This window comes from Babylonia areolata, chromosome 4, assembly GCF_041734735.1.
Source record: "Babylonia areolata isolate BAREFJ2019XMU chromosome 4, ASM4173473v1, whole genome shotgun sequence".
NCBI lineage: Eukaryota > Metazoa > Mollusca > Gastropoda > Neogastropoda > Buccinidae > Babylonia > Babylonia areolata.
The window spans coordinates 3,750,320-3,772,819 of NC_134879.1; the positions used below are offsets into that span (position 1 = coordinate 3,750,320).

General features: G+C 43.8%; 1 protein-coding gene across 1 annotated transcript in view; it reads left to right on the forward strand.

The window, feature by feature from the left end:
- The window catches only part of LOC143280785 (arylsulfatase J-like), a 29,279-nt gene that overhangs the window by 1,395 nt on the left and 5,384 nt on the right, over nt 1-22,500 (forward strand). Inside the window, exons 3-7 of the mRNA XM_076585465.1 lie at nt 7,600-7,832; nt 8,643-8,826; nt 9,568-9,682; nt 13,556-13,784; nt 16,042-16,203. Of these exons, the coding sequence (XP_076441580.1) occupies nt 7,600-7,832; nt 8,643-8,826; nt 9,568-9,682; nt 13,556-13,784; nt 16,042-16,203 (923 nt within the window). The remainder of the gene's footprint in view (nt 1-7,599; nt 7,833-8,642; nt 8,827-9,567; nt 9,683-13,555; nt 13,785-16,041; nt 16,204-22,500) is intronic.

The window sequence follows — 22,500 nt, forward strand, 5'->3', positions numbered from 1 at the left end:
TTCCTCTTCTTCTTCCTCTTCTTCTTCTTCGTTCTTGGGCTGCAACCTCCAAGTTCACTCGTATGTACACGAATGGGCTTTTACGTTTTTGACCGTTTTTACCCCGCCATACAGGCAGCTATATACTCCTCTTTTGGAGGTGTGCATGTTGGGTAAGTTCTTTTTTCCATAATCCACCGAACGCTGACATGGATTACTAAGATCTTTAACGTGCGTATTTTATCTTCTGTTTGCGTATACACACGAAGGGGGTTCAGGCACAAGCAGGTCTGCACATGTGTTGACCTGGGAGATCGGGAAAATCTCCACCCTTTACCCACCAGGCGCAGTTACCGAGATTCCAACCCGGGACCCTCCTCAGATTGAAAGTCCAACGCTCTAACCACTCGACTATTGAGCCCGTCAGTATCAGTCAAAAGTGTATGTTTTAATCTCTTCGTCTGTATATGGCATCCTATGTCACTCAGCTTATCTCACAGACTGACGTAAGTTTAAGAATAATAATAATAATAATAATAATGGATACTTATATAGCACACTATCCAGAAATCTGCTCTAGGTGCTTTACAAAAACGCTTTGTTAACATAAAACATTACATCTATTTTACATACACACACCAAAATGTGACCACACACACACACACACACACACACACACACACACACACACACACACACACACACTGCGTACATACATTTTAACAATACATGTGTATCTAACAGCTACCCTAACACATACGCACACATAGGCAGGCACAAACTTACATAAACGCACGGGCACACAATACACATTCATATACATGCATGTGGTTATGTACACATACATATGTATGCATACATAGTCAAGCACAGCTAACGCAAAGGAAGTGGACCTGCCACTATTGAACTTACTGCTGAGGGAAAAGGTGAGTTTTGAGACCAGATTTAAAAGATGCGAGGGAATCAGAATGACGGAGGTTATCAGGGAGCTTGTTCCACGTCTTTGGCGATTGAAATTTAGCCGTGGCCCGAGTGGCTCTTCAAGGGTACAGCACAAAAGACTTAACTAAATATGATTAATTGAATGAAAGGATAGACAAGATCCCACGCACAGGCCAGGAATATATAGAGGCCAGTCACAAATGGGGTTTTCTATTGGTTTATTTACAATAGTTATAAACTAAAAGAGAAGACTAAGAAGAAGTAATGAGAAGAAGACAAGAACTAAGAGAAGACAGTGCCTGGAATGACACAAACAAATGTCATAAGTACAACATGTCAACACAAGTGAATAGTAAAGCACATGTATACATATTACATGGAAAGACTATCACTCAGGTTTGGGATACGCAACAACATAATGCATATGTGTGAAGACATCAAATGACATTTCTAATACATTTAAACAGCGCAGTTAAAGTGATTGAAGCGATGCTGACTTGGTGAAAGTACACTGACAGTATAGATTAGGTAAAGCTTATACTGTGTCAAAGTAACTCAAATGAATCAGTTTATCATGTTGCACTATACTTGAGTAAACCGTATAGGAGAGAGCATGATAACTAATTTACAATTAACAGACTGACACATATCAGGTGGTTCTAACCAATAACTGATATTAATCCAACACTATCTTGTAATCATAACAGTAGAATACTACACACACCTTAGAGCACTGAGCACACTGTAGCAGTACAATTGATATCAGCATGTAAAATAATACATAAATAATAAACAAGATAATAGAATCAGTGGCTTTGATATTATACTGGCAAACTGATAGACCAGATAGTAAGTGAAGAACCATCATGGCTTAACCATTAAGTGGTGAATGAACTTTACGCACTCACTAGAACGTTCTAGAACAAACTATTAGTGTCCAGAGACGTCACTGACTGTGACGTTAAAAAGAATCAAATGGAACACTGCTCCGAGCATATGACGACATGGCGATTTTCTAGATCAATCATAGCTGAGCTGTGACTAACATGTCAAAGCAATAACTGAACAAAGAATTAACTCAACAAAGCAATAACTGAATATACTCATATGAACACAAGTACTGTGTCGAATAGTACAATTACAAATCAACACATTCTACACACTAGTACTTACAGCAATACGTAGCGAAGTGTCAGCCGTTGTGGGGACACACACGACACACTGCCCGTGACACAGCAAGAGAGAGAGCAGGCTCTGGTCAGATGACTGACCAGGTATGAAATGACCACTCATCAGTCACTGTGCCAATTTATGCAAGTTTAGCGGACCACAAAGTCCGTCACGTGTGCTTGCGAGCAGATCGTCACTAATCACGAAGAATCCGATGACAATTGTGTTTGTTTAAAGGTGTTCAGTGACAGATTTCTAAATGATTCCTGAACCGATTTACGTCGGATAAGTTGCAAAAGAAAGAGCTCAACACCTACTTTATAATGAGTATAAAATGAAGTGTTAGTTATTTAAGATGAATTTATAATCTTAATTTAAGTCACCTGAACAGGGTCAGTTTTAACGAGCTCGTCGCTGAAAATTACAAACTGCGTTAAATCAGTTCAACGTAGGCAAACATAAATGGAACAGACTTAAAGATGGAATTGCGACGATTCTGCCAGTATATAATACTTGTAGTTTACTGATCTGACAAAAGAATTATTAATTAATTACAGTGGAACAGAAACACAAGTTTGCTCTCAGCCAATGATGTACCGCGATGCGACACTGGGCCAGCCGTGAGCAGGCTGAAAAAGAAACTTTACTGTGCTTTTGTTGATTTTAAAAAAGCCTTTGATTCAGTTTGGAGAAGTGGATTATGGCAAAAACTTGTTCATGAAGGCGTGAATGGTAAAATTTTGCGTGTCATAATGAACATGTATGATAGAATTAAGTCATGTGTGTTTTTAAATGGTGAAAAATCTGATTTCTTTAGCATTTGTAAGGGTGTGAGACAAGGAGAAAATCTCTCGCCTTTGCTTTTTTCTCTGTATCTTAATGATTTAGAGTTGTATTTGACTGAGCATAAGAGTCCATCTGTTGATCTTTTATTGAATGTTAACATTTCAGAGTTAGATAATTACATGCGATTATTTGTACTGTTGTATGCAGATGACACAATTTTACTTTCAGAGACGAAAGAAGGATTACAGCAGTCCCTCAATGTTTTTCACAAATATTGTTTAGAATGGAAACTAGTGGTCAATGTAAAGAAAACTAAAGTGATGATATTTAATTCTACAAACAAGCTAAAGCCTGTTTTTAAGTTTGGTGATGCATGTTTGGATGTTGTCGATTCTTTTAAATATCTTGGCATCGAATTTAGTAGAAACGGAACTTTTTATAAAGCTAAAAAAATGATTGATGAACAGGGCCAAAAAGCTATGTTTTCGTTACTTCAGTCAGCCAGAAATCAAGATTTACCTTTACATATCATTCTGGACATGTACCAGTCTATGATTGTTCCTATTTTCTTGTATGGTGCAGAAATATGGGGTTATGAAAATGTAGATATACTTGAAAAATTAGAATTGAAATTTTTGAAACGCTTGTTCAAACTGAACAGAAATACTATGACCCAAATTGTCTATGGAGAAACTGGTATTTATCCAATTAGTGTGTTAGTGAAAATGAGATTAGTTCGATTTTGGACCAGCTTAGTAATATCAAACACAGAAAAATATTCTGGGAAAATATATTTGATATTACTTGACTTATATCGAAATGGTATTTATTCTTCAAAATGGATGAGTTGTATCAGACAAATTTTAATAGAAGCAGGGTATGACTGTGTTTGGGATGGTCAATTCTTCTTGGAGAGGGAATCCTTCTGCAAGAATGTCAACATTGCTTTGAGAGATAGTTTTCAAAATCTATGGAGACATGCTCTAGAGGCGAGTAGTAAATGTTTGTTTTATCGAAATTTCAAAAGTGGATTTGGTAGAGAAAAATATATGTCAAATGCCTGATAATTATGTTATCAGCTTCTTCAGATTTCGAAGTAGTAATCATAAGCTGGAAATAGAAACAGGGAGACACAAAGGCATACCACGAGAGTTACGGCTTTGTAAGGTTTGTAACATGTCTGTGATTGGTGACGAGTTTCATTTTATAATGGAATGTCCCAATTATGATCAGTAACGAAATAGATATGTTCCTAAACAATATTTGTCTCCAAAATCGGTTTCTAATTTGTGTAATATGCTCAAAGGAGGCAAAAAAGTCATTTTAGCTTTAAGAAAGATGATTAGATTTGCAAATGTTGCCTAGTTATACTTTTGGGAGTTATAAGACATTTGTGTTTTCTCAACTTTTATGTGACATTGTTGTGTATTTGGAAATGTTTGTTATGGGCACGAAAATAGTATTTTGCAGTAATCCTCCATACTCCAATAGGAGTGAAAGGATAATTAAAATTTGAAACTTGAAACTTGGCCAGAACAAAATGATGTAAGCGGAGTGACGTCACACATTCTGGGCGCGGGTAAGGAGGGAAAACTGTCGTCTGCTAATACAGCTTGTGCATGAGGCAAGCTAATACAGCTTGTGCGTGAGGCGAGCTGATACAGCTTGTGCGTGAGGCAAATACTGGAGCAAGCATAGCGCTTGGTCACAGAAAAGAAAACGATCTGTGTCCATAGGTCTTACTTCTGACGTGAGGTATCCTGAGAAGTCGAGTATCAGAGGAAGAACGGAGGAGTTCAGAAAGATACTTGGGGCCAGATTACAATTTACAGTTGGGCCGACAGCAAAGAGCAGTATTGTCAACAGTTTTTCCACTGCAATGGGATACCATTTACAGCTTTGTATTTTGTGAAGGACTATGACTCTCAAACTAAAAGGCAAAATTGCACTGGCTCTTAGTGCTACAGCCTTGAGAGATAATTGGCCTTTGGAAACCATTCCAACGCCGACTGTCCTAAAACCCTCTTGGTCGAAAAAGTGGGGATGTAACTTGGGCAAGAAACTCTCCACTATGATCAAACTCTAGCTCAGATATAATCCAAGCGTGGAAGTCTGTAAAACACGCAATACCTAGCTTTGAAATATATATCAATTTTTTTTAACGGTAATATAATATTTGTTATGTCTGTTTTTCCTATCGTTCGGAGGCCAGGTGCAATATGGTGAGAAACTCCCAGCAGACAGCGATGTCTGGAGGCACCGAAGGGTGTTTGACTGCTCGCTGCCTCTGTCTAAATATAGCTGTTGCAGGAGATAGTCCTTTCAGTTGACACTAAGGGGCGGCAGGTTGTAAAAATAAACATGCAAGCACACACACACACACACACACACACACACACACACACACACACACGCACGCACGCACGCACGCACGCACGCACGCACGCACACACTACAAATCAGTAATTCTCAAAGGCGGGAAAGAACCAGGTGAAATTTTGTTTCGGTCCGTGGCTAGCTCCTAGCCACAGCTGAGCGTGCTCAAACTGGAAGACCCAATGGAGGATCATCCTGATCAACACCACAATTAAAGCATCTGTATCTCTCAGCTGGGACGACGCTGGGATGAGAGCACAGCTTTGTGAAGTATTCCCAAATAGAAATGGGATCCTATTGCAGCATATTCATCAACCCCATCGAAATAGAAAAGAAACTGTCCAAACATCTGGGGCAGGAAAAGTGGGCATGAGTAACTGGCTTCCGACACCATCGACTGTTCGTGTTTATCTTTGATTGGTTTCTAAACATGCAACCATTGATTATTCAATGCTACAATTCCCGAAGGAAAGGAGGCTTGTGACTTCTCTTCAACTGTCATATTCACTTTGCCAGATTTATTGACTTCATATTGCATGCCAATCATGAGCAAGAAAAGTAGCCTACTGTTTTCTTCCAATGACGGCCATTTTGGAAAAGCAAATATCTTTTAAAGCATGCTAAAATATGATCTAATTCAGACACTATAAATCATTTTGATTTTCTGTATCATTTTTGTGACTGAGAAAAACATTAGGTGCGAAACATTCACAGTTATGCGTCGTACATCCTTTGTATTAGTAATTTTCGAATCTGGTGGCGGCCATTTTGGATTTTAAGCAATAACTCAAAATGCTCAACATATACGACTTGGCCTCCAACGGATTTGGATTAAGCACTTCCAAATCAGGTAAAATCAACAACAAAAAAACTATTATATGACGCAAAACCAGGTATTCTGGTCGAGACAGAGGTTGCCTCCTCAGCTGTCCTGATGGTCATAGTCGGACACGACTGACTATAATACTTTATTTATATAAGTCAAAAGTGTCTTTTAATCTCTTCGTCTGTACATGGCATTCCCATACAACTCAAAAGTGTATTTCAGTCGCTTCGTATGTACTAGTATGGCATCCCATATCACTCGGAAGTATCTTGTAATCTCTTCGTTTGAATATTGCATATTACAACACTCAAAAGTATCTTTTAATCTACTCGTCTGTATTTGGCATCTCATATCATTCAAAAGTATTTTCAAGCTCTTTATCTGCATGTCGTGCTTACTTTCGATCATATGTGCACCGCAGAAAAAATAACATGTTAAATTGGGTTTCAAAATACATTTGTAAGTCGCAGATTCTTCGCTATAATTATATTAGTTTCATGCTGTTACTGATAATAATGTAAGTTCATACTGTGCAAAGAATGGTGAATCTGGAAATTAGTTAGTCGTTCATGACGTTTGAACCTTGCGTGTATTACTGATAAAGCAATAAAAAATTTACTCATACCATTTGCGTATAACTGAACGCATCATTTTATTAGTTCCTACGATATTCATGCATGATATTATTTACAACCCACAATGCCATCTAAGTGATATGATGCGTCATGTTTATGTTATGCACTATTTATAAATCATTTATAAGTTGTTGTTTGTACTAAGTCAGTTATCCTCTGTTATGTCTTTCAAGTTCAATTAAGCCTGGTGTGTTCCATCATGGCTGTTTTTAGAGAACGTAGGAACAGGATGTGGACACGCATGTTGCTGCGAATCCAAAAGTCCGGAATGAACATGCGGTTATAGGAGGGACGTGGACGACCAGCAGGCTCGATCGTCTCGAGTCATACACTGGTCTATCCAGGCTGTACCTTATATAGATACCTGATCAATCACACACTGGTCTATCCAGGCTGTACCTTATATAGATACCCTGATCAATCACACACTGGTCTATCCAGGCTGTACCTTATATAGATACCCTGATCACACACTGGTCTATCCAGGCTGTACCTTATATAGATACCCTGATCAATCACACACTGGTCCATCCAGGCTGTACATTATATAGATACCATGATCAATCACACACTGGTCTATCCAGGCTGTACATTATAGAGATACCATGATTAAAATCTAACACATGAAGCAGCACTTGCATTGAAAATAGTTAAACAAAACGGGAGCGAGCACACAGCCTTGTTTCAGGCCGTTGGAAATGCTGAATCTCTCCGAGGGTATGCTGTCTGATAGCACCTCTCTCGTTACGAAATAGTCTGGTTAACGTGGTCAAGTTTACTGGGCTGCCGTGTTTCCTAAGGATCGTCCACCGTGAGGATGGGCCAACTGTGTGACTGCAGCTTTTGTCTGAGTGTACAACTGACAATAGACGATTCCCCTCTCAGGTACTCGTATAAGATCGGCATGCAAAGAGGTAAGATCAAGGGCACCTACCTGCGCTGGCTGAACGAATCCGTGAAGTTGCTGCCAGCCTCTCTGCAGGAGCTGGGCTACAAGACCCACGCCGTGGGCAAGTGGCACCTGGGCTTCTGCAACTGGAACCTCACTCCCAGGTACCGGGGGTTCGATACCTTCTACGGCTTTCTGAGTGGCGAGCAGGGATACTTCACCCACTCAGGTAGTTTTACACTTTTTGTTGTTTCGATTTCCTGAATCTCTCTATGTCTCCGTCTCCCTGTGTGTGCGTGTGTGCGTGTGCGTCTCTCTCTCTCTCTCTCTCTCTCTCTCTCTCTCTCTCTCTCTCTCTTTCTCTCTAGTATGTTGACACTTTCACACATGTCATAGGACCATTCATGGTCACTGACATTAAAGTATCAAAGCGTAAAAAAGCGCCCCCCTCTCTCTCTCTCCCTCTCTTTCACTATCTATCTATCTTTCTATCTATCTATCCATCTGTCTCTCTGTTTCTGTCTGTCTGTCTCTCTGTCTGTGTTTCTCTGTCTCCGTCTCTGTCTCTGTCTGTCTCTCTCTGTCTATCTCTCTCTGTCTCTCTCTCTCTGTCTGTGTTTCTCTGTGTCTCTGTGTTTCTCTGTCTCTGTCTCTGTATGTTTCTGTCTGTCTGTCTGTCTGTCTGTTTGTCTGTCTGTCTCTCTCTCTCTCTCTGATGGTCAGAGCTATTTGCAGGCGTTAAACCTGAACACGGAACATCAGATATAACCAGCTGAAACGAAAGTGCCCAACGTAACAGTGTTCCGTGAGTCTTGAATCTGAGACAATTGAAACTAAAAATAAAAAGACGGGGAAGAAGGTGACAGAATGGTTAAGACGCTTATCTCCCAGAACAGTTTCCGTGAAGGTCTGGGTTCGAATCCTGTGCAGCATGCAGTCGGCGCACTGAAAAAGAACCCCTGGCACCATTGGTGTTGTCCGCCTGACACAAGAAAACAGCTGTCATTATCATTGTCTTCTCCCTCACTATCTTTTTCAGGTTCTGACGGCGAATCCTTCGACTTCCGCGACAATGGCCGCATCGCCTGGGAAAACAAGGGCAACTACTCTACGGAACTGCACACTCTCCGCGTCCAGGAGATCATCAAGAACAGAAATAGAGCTCCCTTCTTCATCTACATGGCTTACCAGAACGCTCACTCCCCTTGGGAACCCAAGCAGAGGTGTGTGTGTGTGTGTGTATAAAATATAAATCAATATGAATGACGTTTGTGTGGGCCATTATCTGCTTGAAGCAATGTGCATACTTGAATTATCGTTGGATCTTCTAACAATTTTTTTTTCCTTAGATCTGCATACGCTGAGCATTCAAGCAATTCATTTTCGACTTCTGAAACGCGAAAGGGGCAACATCTTTTATGATTGTAAGTCCAGAATAAAGATGGATAACACTGTCTAGAGGAATTACACAAAGTCTGATCGGGAGAAGATCAACCACAAAGTATCAAATATAATTATTTTTGTAGAAGTATTTTCTCTCTCAGATTAAAACAGAGACAGAAATGTAAAAAGCAACATATGGACTGCATCAAAGTGAGGAAAGAGTGCTTCAGTTTCAAACCATCATTTTTATTACATCGGGTTTCCCCATAATAACAACCTTTTGATCAAATAGAACGCCTTCAAGGGTAGTTTGGTTTGGTTTTCACATGCTATTGATTTGTACCCAACCATTGTCCTACATTAAGCCACCTGTGCCTGCTACTCCGAATCAGTTTAGTGAGATTTATCGACAGTGACTTTTGTGCGTGTGCGTGTGTGTGTGTGTGTGTGTGTGTGTGTGTGTGTGTGTGTGTGTGTGTGTGTGTGTGTGTGTGTGTGTGTGTGTGTGTGTGTGTGTGTATATGTATGTGCATGTGCGTGTGTGTGCGTACGTGGGCGCGCGCGTGCGTGTTTCTCCCCAGTTACATTGACAAGTACTGTTCCCACGTGAATGAAACGAAACGACGTATCCACTGCGCCATGGTGGCCGCCTTGGATGAGAGTATCGGCAATATCACACAGACCCTGGAGGAGGAGGTAATGCATGTATGACAGTCAGTCGTGTCCACCTCAACAGGACAGGAGGCATCAGCTGTCCCATCCTGGCCATCCGGGCCGGAATTTGGTTATAGTGGAGAGTGTCCTTGCCCACGTTAGCACCCCCCCCCCCCACCCCCCCCCCCCCGCCCAAACACACACACACACACTCTCTCGGCTAAGAGGGTTTTAGGACAGTCGGCGGTTGGGGATGCTTCCCAAAGGCCAGCAAGCACCTCCAAGGCTGCAGGCAGCACTAAGAGCCATTGCAGTCATGCCACCTAATCTCTGAGTCATAGTCCTTCACAAAAGACTAAGCTGTATAGTCCTTCACAAAGGACTAAGCTGTAAATGACTTAGCGTTACAGTGGAGAGACCATTGATCACAAACATCAGGACAGGCACCTCTCGTTCTGTGGTGCATGAATAAGGTCCAGGCGCCGTGGCAGAATCGGTCACTGAGCTTGCTGGAGATCTGACCCATGGTGTTCACCAGTGGTCAGGGTTCGAGGCTCAGGAAAGAAAGACACCCTGCTCCAGTTTTCCTCACTTTCTACCTAGGCTCAAACCTATGGGAGGGAACCTCATTCGGATGAGACGATAAACCGAGGTCCTGTGTGCAGCATGCACTTAGCGCACGTAAAAGAACCCACGGCAACATAAGGGTTGTTCCTGGCAAAATTCTGTAGAAAAATCCACTTCGATAGGAAAAACAATTAAAACTGCACGCAGGAAAAAATACCAAAAAAAAAAAAAAAGGGTGGCGCTGAAGTGTAGCGACGCGTTCTCCCTGGGGAGAGCAGCCCGAATTTCACACAGAAAAATCTGTTGTGATGAAAAGAACTACAAATGCAAATACAAATGAGGTCGGGGAAGGGTATATTAATTAATCGGCGGAAGGAGAGGACTGGGTCCCGCCTTCCTGTGCCGAGGCCCTGCCCACCTATGCCGAGCGGGAGCGGTGCATATCTATGAATTCACTGTCCCGATGGACCTAAAAGACTTTGGGGCCTTTAACTTTAACTCATTCACCCCCTGCGCCCGCCTCTCGGGCTGATCGCCATTCTCCTCCTGAGGCGGGGGAAAAACTCCGTTTACTTAAACCAGTTCGCTAGCTCATTATTATGCATTAGACTGCTAAGTAAGGGAAGTAACACGAACTCAACTGCCTTCCTCACTGGCACGCAAAGTCTCGATCCAAAAATCGGATGATTAATGTGGGCATTTTGTATCCGGTTTTCCGCACGGAAATGGTAAAACGTCAAAGGATTACTGCACAATAAGTGAAGATGAAAGTATGATGGACTCTTGCAGCGAATTCGACCCAGATAATGACAAAATTTTATATATAATTCATCCGATAATTCTTGGAAAAGTGGATATGAAATTAGCAGCCGGTCTGAACAAAGTGACGGACATTAGAATCAAGAAGATAGCCCACAACCTTCAACATCGACAGAAGCCGACATTTTACTATTCCTATTTTAGTTTTAAGTTACAAGTAAACTGTTTCATCCCTTATCTTGAGACTTCAGCAGTTTGTGTCAAAATTATATTTCAGTCATTATGTGAAGTTTGACAGCCTGTGGTTGAGCGGTTGTTAAGTGAGGCACCCCTTCCCGTGTATGCAGCCAGGCCAATACATACCAGGGTGTCAGAGCTGCACAGGCAGAAGACCTTAAAGGGCTGAAAGCTTTTTGAATGGCATCATAATGCAAGGTCCTGTGAGGCACGTGAGACATTCTACAACACCAACAAAGAGGGGGGGGGGGAAGCTTCCGGTAAAACAACGCACAACAAAGACACAGTTGATGACTTTTTTTTTTTTTCATTGTCCAGTTTCAGGTTTGGCCTGCTGTTAAGTGGCAATGAATTGTTCACAGTTCAATATTTCAGTGAAAAACATCGTGATAAGACAAATATTTTCCACACAAAAAAAGAAACAAAAAGATGATAAAACGCGGTCCTGTTCCGTGCGAATCTTGTGTGTGTGTGTGTGTGTGTGTGCGCGCGCGTGTGTGGTGGTGGTGGTGGTGGTGTTTTCCAGGATAGCTGCTGCCATTTTTTTTTTCAAATTAGATGGGATTTCCTGTTGATTTTGTCTTTGTTTTCCTTGATTTTCTCGGGAATGGTAAGAAAACGGATTTCCAAAAAGTCATTATAAACAAATACACGCAGACTTAAGGGGAAAAAAGGGTTAGGTGCCGGGGGTAGAAGGGGTGGGTGTCGGAAGTGGAAGGGGTGGGTGTCGGAAGTGGAGGGGGTGGGTGTCGGAAGTGGAGGGGGTGGGTGTCGGAAGCGGAAGGGGTGGGTGTCGGAAGTGGAGGGGGTGGGTGTCGGAAGTGGAGGGGGTGGGTGTCGGAAGTGGAGGGGGTGGGTGTCGGAAGTGGAGGGGGTGAGTGTCGGAAGCGGAAGGGGTGGGTGTCGGAAGCGGAGGGGGAGGGGGTGGGTGTCGGAAGTGGAAGGGGTGGGTGTCGGAAGTGGAAGGGGTGGAAGGGGTGGGTGTCGGAAGTGGAAGGGGTGGGTGTCGGAAGCGAAGGGAGTGGGTGTCGGAAGTGGAAGGGGTGGGTTTCGGAAGCGAAGGGGGTGGGTGTCGGAAGCGGAGGGGGAGGGGGTGGGTGTCGGAAGCGGAGGGAGTGGGTGTCGGAAGTGGAAGGGGTGGGTGTCGGAAGCGGAGGGGGTGGGTGTCGGAAGCGGAGGGGGTGGGTGTCGGAAGTGGAAGGTGGGGGGAGGGGGTCCGGGGTGGAAGGGGTGGGTGTTAATGAACATTACATTCTTTCTCCTCCTACATGGAAAGTTGTCTGAACTGTACAACAAAATATGAACAACAACAACAACAAAAAGAAAAAAAAACACCACCTCCCTGTGGAGCCTGGTTGATGCTGAAGGGTTTTCCTTTCTTTCTTTCTTTTTGAAAGGAATGGTACAACCCTAAACTGGATCTTCACGAGGGTTATCTTCATAATCACCGAATACAACCTAGAATATCTAAAACCCGCCATGGCTTTTCAAGGCAGACGACAAGAACAGAGCAGAAGTAAAAACTCAAAGAACAGAGCAGAAGTAAAAACTCAAACTATGTCTTGATGTAGTTTAAGAATGGTCGTGTCTAATGTTTACAAATAAATTCCTTCTTTGAGCATCATTTCGGAATGAATATTATTAATGTGATTAAAATATCACAAAGGAGATGATTTTGCGTGATACTGTGACAAAAATTGTAAACGTGAAGATGTAAAAGAAATAGGGGAAAAAAACACCACTAATAACAAAGCAAACAAGAGAGGCAAGGCATTTAAGACTCACTTGTGATGAATTAAGTCCCCTAGCATTAATTACAGAGTAATTTCCCTTTTTTACTATCTGCACCAAAACGTTTGCAAAATAAATAAAACTTCCATACTTAGCAAAAGAAGTTCCTGTTTGAACAAAAAATGATAATAATGACTCCTCTTGTTGTTGTGTCAGAATAAGAGGTCAAAGTGCCAATTTTAGAGAATACAAAAAAATATAAATATAACAGTAAATGCAGTTTGCATATAATTGGGCTTCTTTTTTTTTTCTTTTTTTTTTGTGCCCATCCCAGAGGTGCAATATTGTTTTAAAACAAGATGACTGGAAAGAACTGAATTTTTCCTATTTTTATACCAAATTTGGTGTCAACTGACAAAGTATTTGCAGAGAAAATGTCAATGTTAAAGTTTACCACGGACACACAGACACACGGACACACACACACACACACACACACACACAGACAAGCGAACACCGGGTTAAAACATAGACTCACTTTGTTGACACAAGTGAGTCAAAAACGCGCCCATGACAACCGCTTGTACACACACTACCACTTTCCTTGGGTAATGTTCCCAGAATATCACTGACGACACCATCCTCCTCTACCTGTCGGACAACGGAGGACCCACCAAGTACGGGTCCAGCAACTGGCCTTTGCGGGGTGGGAAGGCCTCTTTCTGGGAGGGAGGTACCCGTTCCCACACCATCTTCGTCTACCCCCGGGGACTGACAAAAGTCAACGCCACGTGGGACAGTCTCGTGCACGTCACGGACTGGTACCCCACCTTTCTGTCCGCTGCTAAAGGTATGGAGGGTCTTCTTCTTCTCCTTCTTCTTCGTTCGTGGGCTGCAACTGCGGCGTTCACTCGTAAATACACAAGTGGGCTTTTACCTGCATGACTGCTTTTTGTTTTTACCCCGCCGTGTAGGCAGCCATTCTCCGTTTTCGAGGGTGTGCATGCTGAGTATATTCTTGTTTCCATATACACCGAACGCTGACATGGATTACAAGATTTTTTTTTTTTTCTTTTTTTTTTTTTTTTTTTGCTGCCCCATCATCTGCACCATTTCAGTGGCATTACTCTCACGCCGCTCATTTAGATTCCTCCATACACGGCCACACCCGGGTTCGTCCGTCACAGTTCCAGCGTCGGCAGTCCACAGGGAACCATTGATGTTAGGTCGCCAGGAGGCCACACACCAGAGAAGACCCTGCACTGCTGCTGAGTCACTTCGGTGGTGTTCAATGGTGCCTATTCCGATTTAACGTACTTAGGACACTACCTACTAAGCCCCCTACTAACGACAATAATGGCTTAGTCACGGAGCCAGACTGAGTGAGCGTCCCTCCCAGAGTGGAGACTGCCACCACGTCCCTCAAACAACAGTCCCCCATGAATCTGCCGACACTGAAGACATTGACAGGACTCACCCCAAGCACAGAAGTGGAGGGGTATCGAAACTGAGGTCAACATGAGAGCAGGGCGTGAAAGGCCACAGACTTTGAGACTGTTTCGTTTATATTGATGATGATGGAGGAGGATGACGATGACGATGACGATGTTGCTATGGAGGTCCAGTTTGGTTTGGGACTGCGTGACAAGGCTGTACTCTACGCTTCCTGTCATAATGATATCCCGGCGTTAACCAGGCCCGAGAGATATAGACACTTGCAGTGTTGGTCAGGTAATTAGAGCAACACACCTAAAGACGCATCCTTGAAGTGGATGACACTCGACTGTGTGGTCCCAGTCTCCCCATTTTGGTTTGGGACTGCGTGACAAGGCTGTACTCCACGCTTCCTGTCATAATGATATCCCGGCGTTAACCAGGCCCAAGAGATATAGACACTTGCAGTGTTGGTCAGGTAATTAGAGCAACACACCCAAAGACGCATCCTTGAAGTGGATGACACTCGACTGTGTGGTCCCAGTCTCCCCATTTAAGCCCACAGCACACTCAAATCTGGGTAGGAGTCGGTGGACCACCCTGTTTATTCTGCGCTGGTCCAGGAGAGCTGCGGGGTAGAATGACATAACTCAATGGGGGACGCTCAGTGTTCTCCCTTCTCTCTTTCTCTGGAACCCATCTGATGCCCAGTGGGTGTCCGAATGCCCCTCCCACACCCCCTCCCCCTGGCTATAGCTTTCGTCGTTGGAAACGGGGTATTCTTTAGTCTTCACCCACTTCTTAAATGTGAGAACCTTCTGCTTGTAACTTTTCGATGACATTATCAGCTGTGGTGAATCGCAGTGGCTGTCACCGAGTTCGTCGTCGACGAATTATTCATTGTATGTGGCAGAACTGGCAAACCAAGCGAAACGCTCTTTTTGTTACAGGTTGAAGGTCTTATAGGCTTTTGCCGACATCGGTGCATTGAACTCTCTCTCTCTCTCTCTCTCTCTCTCTCTCTCTGTGTCTCCGTCTGTGTGTGTGTGTGTGTGTGTGTGTGTGTGTGTCTGTCTGTCTGTCTGTCTGTCTGTCTCCGTCTCCGTCTCTGTCTCTCTCTGTCTCTGTCTGTCTGTCTGTCTCCGTCTCTGTCTCTCTCTGTCTGTCTGTCTGTCTGTCTGTCTGTCTCTCTCTCTCTCTCTCTCTCTCTCTCTCTCTCTCTCTCTCATCTTCAAATTTAATTAAGAATTATCTTTTGCTGAACATTGAGAGACACTTAGGATTCATGTTAACAGGATTTTGATTTCGCATTTCTGAAATCAGTATCCACTGGTATCGCTGTAAAAGCGTTAATCATTCAAAGAAGCTGTGTCCTTTGTGCAAAGAGTCAACTGAAGATGAAGTTCATTTTGTTCTGCAGTGTCCTGTACTGCATGGTATTCTTGTAAACTTTATTTCAACAGAAATAATAGGAACGCTCTGTTTGTGTCAATTCTGTTGAATTGATGGCATCATCTGTTGACGGTGTTATAACAAATCTCGCATGGTCCTTATATAAAGCTTTAAAGTTAAGAGAAACAGTATTGTCCTGAATTTCTGAATGGGGATGGGGGTGGAGGGTGGGGGGGTACTACGGCCTTGATGAATAAATCCTCTGTGTCTGCGTCTCTCAGGAGACGTGGCTCAAGCCGTGAGAGAACAGGACCTGGATGGCTATAACCATTTCAGCCGTCTGAAAAAGTTTCTTGCCGGCAGAAGAAACGACATGGTCTACAACATCGATGACCATCGGAATCGATCGGCCGTGCGGATCGGATCTTTGAAACTTCTGAAAGGTGAGATATGCTTTAGTTGTGTTTTTTGTTTTGTTTTGTTTTGGGTGGAGTTTTTGTTGTTGTTGTTGTTGTTGTTGGTTTGTTTGCTTTTTGTGGTTGTTGTTTTTGTTGTTGTTTTTTTGGTGGTGGTGGTGGTGTGTGTGTGTGTGTGTGTGTGTGCGCGCGCGCGCGCGTGTGTGTGTGTTTTGAGTGTGTGTGTATTTTTGAGTGCGCGCGTGTGTCTGTGCGTGCATGCGTGCGTATGTGTGTGTATTGGGTGTGGGTGTGTGATTTTCCAAATGCCGTGAAGGAGAGGGAGAGAGAGAGAGAGAGAGAGAGAGAGAGAGAAACGGGGGAGTGTTGTGTCCATGACTGAATCGTAGCTTAATGTTAAGAAGCGAAAGTAAATAGTTGACAATCTCCCTTTGTTATGACGCAATATTCTTCTATCATGACATCATAGCTAGATAAACGTCACTTGAAGAGCGAGAGCGAAATGAAGTAAAAGACCTGCCAACCGTCCTCCTGTGTTTTCGGTATTTATTGTTTATTGCTGTGTTCTGCCAACACCACGCAAACATTACATCTGGCGACGAGGATGCTACGAGATAGCTTTGAACCCATATTGCGACAAGGAAGCTACGAGATAGCTTGAATTCGCATCGTGAGCTCCCTATCGTTAAATAGGTGTGCTGAACGGTCCAGTCACGAAGTGGGCGAACCCAAAATATTTTTTTTTAAAACACTCGGTGACTCAGTGACTATGGCTGGAGGTTTACCCCCATTTGAAAAATTTGTTGTGCATGGTGAGGAGAACACAGCAGGGACCCGGTGGCAAAAATGGGCAGATAGATTAGATAATCTTCTGACTGCAATGGACATCAACACAGATATCAGAAAGAAGGCAATGCTCCTCCACTATGGTGGTGAGGACATTTATGAAATTTACGACACAATGACTGATGAACAAAAAGGTGTGGGTGCAGTAAATGATCAAGGGCAGGCCAATGAATATGAAACGTTAAAAAAATCACTTCAGACTCATTTCACACCCAAAAAGACCATTTCATTTGAAACTTTTAAGTTCAGACAAGCCACACAGACACAAGGTGAGACAATTGACTCTTTTCACACAAGACTTCGTAGTCTAGCAGCGAACTGTGAGTTCCACAGTATGGACAATGAGATTTTATCCCAAATTATTCAAGGATGCACATCTTCTCGGGTGAGACGCAAAGCTCTGAAGGACGACCTCAATCTACAACAAATACTCAATGAAGCTCGCAGTCTGGAACTTGCTGAAGTTAGAGCTTCTGCTATCGAAAACTCAGTAACTGTCAATGCCAGTGCCAACGCCATCTCCAGTGCTAGTGCACTCCCAGACAAAGAGGCCCATGGTGTTGCTTACTCAGTTAGAGGCAATCGTCGTCCGGGACGTGGCCAACGCTTCAAGGGTCCTGGCCATCAACTTTCAGCTGATACAGGTCACAACTCCAGTCGTGATCATACTGCTCACAGTCGCAATACCCATGGTCGCGGCTCCAGGTCCAGACATGGAAGAGGTCGCCATGCTTCACATCTTGACAGTGATGGTGCTGCTCTGTGCCGTTACTGTGGTGGATCAACAACGCATACACTCTGCCCTGCGAAGGGAAAAGAATGTCGTCACTGTGGGAAACTGAATCATTTCGCCCGTGTTTGTGAGTCTGGCCAGAAACAGAGGGTTGGGCACATTGACAATCAGTATACACACACACTTCATAATGATGTGCCCAATGACAGTTCCAGTGAAGAAATATTTAGCATTGGCAAGCGAGCATCAAAGGCACCTTCAGTTAATGTGTACCTGGGTGACACTTTGACCAGCTTCATCATCGACACCGGGGAAACAGTGAACATTGTCACGGTCGATACCTTCAAGAGGCTCGCAAATAAAGAGACATTACATGGACCTTGTCCCAAAATCTATGCCTATGGTTCGAAAATTCCCCTTCCAGTCAAAGGCTACATGCAGACAAACATTGCCTACAAAGACAAACAGACACTTGCCAAGTTCTATGTGGTTGACACAGGCAACACTGATAACCTCCTCAGTGCAGATACAGCTCAAGCACTCAACATAATCCAATTTGCCCTGGCCTCCAAGATACCAACCAACGTCATTGACGATTTCCCATCGCTCTTCGACGGAGAACCGGGGAGGATCAAAGGTATGGAAGTCAAGCTGCACATTGATGAATCTGTTCAGCCGGTACATCAACGCCACAGACGTATCCCCTTCCACATACGCAAAGACGTGGAACGAGAGATTGCACGCCTAGAAAAAGACGATATCATCGAGAAAGTGACAGGTCCAACTCCGTGGGTTTCCCCAACTGTGGTAGTCCCCAAGAAAAATGGTGGCGTCCGTCTGTGCATCGACATGAGGGAGACAAATAAGGCTATTCAGAGAGAGAAGCATCCTATGCCGTCAATAGATGAACTGATTGCTGACTTGAACGGATCCACTGTTTTCAGCAAACTAGATCTATCAGGCGCTTATCACCAACTACAGCTGCACCCTGACAGCAAATACATCACGACGTTCTCCACTCACGTCGGTTTGAGGCGTTACAAGAGACTTTTATTTGGCGTAAATGCAGCAGCTGAAATTTTTCAAAACGCCATTGCTGAGATCTTGCAAGATATTCCAGGGGCCAAAAACCTGAGTGATGACATCATTGTACATGGTGTCACGCAAGCTGACCATGATGAAAGTCTTCGGAGAACCCTGAACAGACTGAATGAAGTTGGAGCCAAGCTGAATCGAGACAAGTGTGTCTTTTCAGTGAACGAACTCATTTTCTTTGGCCATGTGTTTGGCCAGAACGGTATATCAGCAGACCCTGAGAAGATTCAGACCATCGAAAACGCCCAGCCCCCCCAGTCCGCAGCTGATGTGAGGTCATTTCTTGGAATGACACAGTATGTCGCTCGGTTTATCCCAGGCTATGCTACCATCACAGAGCCCCTTAGACAGCTTACAAAGAAGGACGTTGCTTGGTCATGGGATACCCCTCAACAAAAGGCTTTTGATGAACTGAAGCGTGCACTGACTAGTGCACACGTCATGGCTTACTTCAGCCCCCACAAGCAAACGGACATCTTGGTAGACGCCAGTCCAGTTGGCCTTGCAGCCATCATGACCCAAAATGGCCGACCAATCTGCTATGCCAGTCGTGCATTGACAGATACGGAAAAAAAGTATTCACAAACAGAACGAGAAATGCTGGCGATAGTCTTCGGTGTTGAACACTTTCACCTGTACATCTTTGGATCTCCATTTGTGCTGCACACAGATCACAAACCTCTCATTGGAATACTGAAGAACCAGAAGCCTGCAACTGCTCGAATTGAACGTCTACGACTTCGACTCCTGCCCTACGAGATGGATCTACAATACCGTCCTGGCAGAAACGAACAAAATCCAGCAGACTTCATCAGCAGACATCCCACGTCTGAACCCAGAAGAGAGAACGCATCAGAGTCATATATCAGATACATCACCCAGAATTGTGTTCCCAAGGCAATGACTCAAACAGAAGTTAGGGAAGCAGTCCAGCAAGACGAAATCCTACAGAAAGTGATCTCAGCAGTACAAACAGGGAAGTGGTACTCTCCTGATTTAAAACAATTTGTCCTGTTCAAAGACGAACTCTCTGTACACGATGGACTTTTGCTGCGTGGCCATCGACTGGTCATCCCACAGTCACTTCAGCAGAAAGTCATTGGCATCGCTCATCAATCTCATCAAGGGATTTTCAGGACAAAACAACTTATTCGGGAAAAAGTCTGGTTTCCTGGCATCGACGCACTTGTTGAAGAGACAGTGAAGGCTTGCATCCCTTGCCAGTCTTCATATCCAGGTACCACCAACAGAGAACCCATACTTCCCACCCCACTACCCTCCAAACCATGGTCCCGTTTGGCAATGGATTTTGCCGAACCATTCCCTTCAGGTGACTATCTCCTAGTCCTCATTGATGAATACAGTCGCTATCCAGAAGTGGAAGTTATTGGCTCAACCTCCTGCAAGACTGTGATTTCCAAACTAGAAACCATTTTCGCACGCCAAGGACTTCCTGAAGTGATCAAGACAGACAACGGCCCACCGTTTAATGGTGCAGAATTCCGTGTTTTCCTTGAAGAACGGGGAATCCAGCACAAGAAAATCACTCCTTTATGGCCTGAAGCAAACGGTGAAGCAGAGCGTTTTATGAGAACTCTGAACAAAAACATCAAAGCTGCCACTGTAGGGAACGTGAACTGGAAAGCACAGTTACAAGTTTTCCTGATGCAGTATCGTGCGACTCCTCATGCCTCCACGAATATATCCCCTTTTGAGGCTCTGAACTGCAGAAAAATGAACACTGGCTTTCCTGTAGTTGACGTCATCAACACCCCTTCCCCACACACCCCTACATTGCTCTCCATGATGCAAAGAGCAAGCAGAAGATGGCATCATACGCTGACGCCAAGCGACGCGTCACACCTTCTGACCTTCAAGTTGGAGATCACGTGCTAATCAAACAACCCAAGATCAACAAGCTTACCCCTCCTTTCAACCCAAAGCCATACACCATCATCAAGAAGAAGGGAACCATGCTCACAGCCCAGCGTGGTTCACGGCAAGTTACCAGGAACTCGTCGTTCTTCAAACGCATTCTCCCAGACTCCCACAAAGACAGTACAGACAGCGAAGAGGAGGAAGAGGAATGTGAGATGCCCCCAACACAGGAATATCCATCAACTCCTAAGCGAACAACCTCACAGCCTGCTCATCACCCAACACCAGATCATCGCATTTCAGCTCCTGGTGGTGATGACACTTCAATGCCTGGTCACAACACTCCCATGAACGGTCCACGAACACCTGTCACTGGCCTTCCGACACCTACGACCAGTCACCACACCGTCTCACCTGGTCTTCATTCTGCTATATCTGGTCCTCCAACTCCAGCCCAGCAAATGGTCAGACCAACTCGCAAACGTCGACTGCATGAACGACTGAAGGACTTTGTGCTTCAGTGACCCAAGACTCTGACCATGTGATTTGAATGTTGCTGCTCCAGGCTAAAGTGTTTTGGTTTTATTTTATTTGTGTTGCGTTTCGCGTAAGTCATGAATACTCACTCACAGTCAAACACATGCATACTCACACAGAACTTCAAAGGAAAGTTTTACTTTATCTGTTTTGAAAGTTTATTCTGACGGTTATAGTGATATAATCTTATGAACTGATTATTCCACAAGAATTTACCTAATTAAGATAAATAGATACTTTAGAATTAAAAAAAAAATGTTTCTGAATTCTGATATATCAAGAACTCTGATATTCACCAGCAAAGTGACTTGACATTTGCTAATCAGTATGACAGTACATTGATTGCAGAGCTGTGGCGTAAAATTTTAAAAGACAATATTTATAAAAGCACCATATCAATTACTTATAATCATAAGAGTGATTCATAAGTTTAAGATAAAGAGATTAACTGACTTAAGAATATTTCATCCTATTTACTTTAAAAAAAAAAAATTAATTGAAGGTAGAGAGGAATGTTGTGTCCATGACTGAATCGTAGCTTAATGTTAAGAAGCGAAAGTAAATAGTTGACAATCTCCCTTTGTTATGACGCAATATTCTTCTATCATGACATCATAGCTAGATAAACGTCACTTGAAGAGCGAGAGCGAAATGAAGTAAAAGACCTGCCAACCGTCCTCCTGTGTTTTCGGTATTTATTGTTTATTGCTGTGTTCTGCCAACACCACGCAAACATTACAGGGAGGGGGGTTAGGGAGAAGTGAGACTGTTTATATGGAAATGTAAAATATATTAATATTATGCTACGGCGCATGTCATCCTGTAATGTGGAAATCTATTGCACTGAGCAAGCTCTTGTGTCGTGTCATGTCGTGTCGTGTTGTGCTGTGCTGTGCTGTGCTGTGCTGTGCTGTGCTGTGCTGGAATGTCGTGTCGTGTCGTGTCGTGTCGTGTTGTGCTGTGCTGTGCTGTGCTGTGCTGTGCTGTGCTGTGCTGTGCTGTGCTGTGCTGTGCTGGAATGTCGTGTCGTGTCGTGTCGTGTCGTGTCGTGGTGGGGCGTGTATGTGCCTGTATGTGTAGTGTTCCTTCGATGATATCGCGCGCGCGCGCGTGCGTGCGTGCGTGCGTGTGTGTGTGTGTGTGTTATTTTGTCATGTCGTGTCGTGTCATGTCGTGTCAGGCTGTGCTGTGTCGGAGTGTAGTGTTGTGTAACGTCGTGTTGTGTCGAAGTGTAG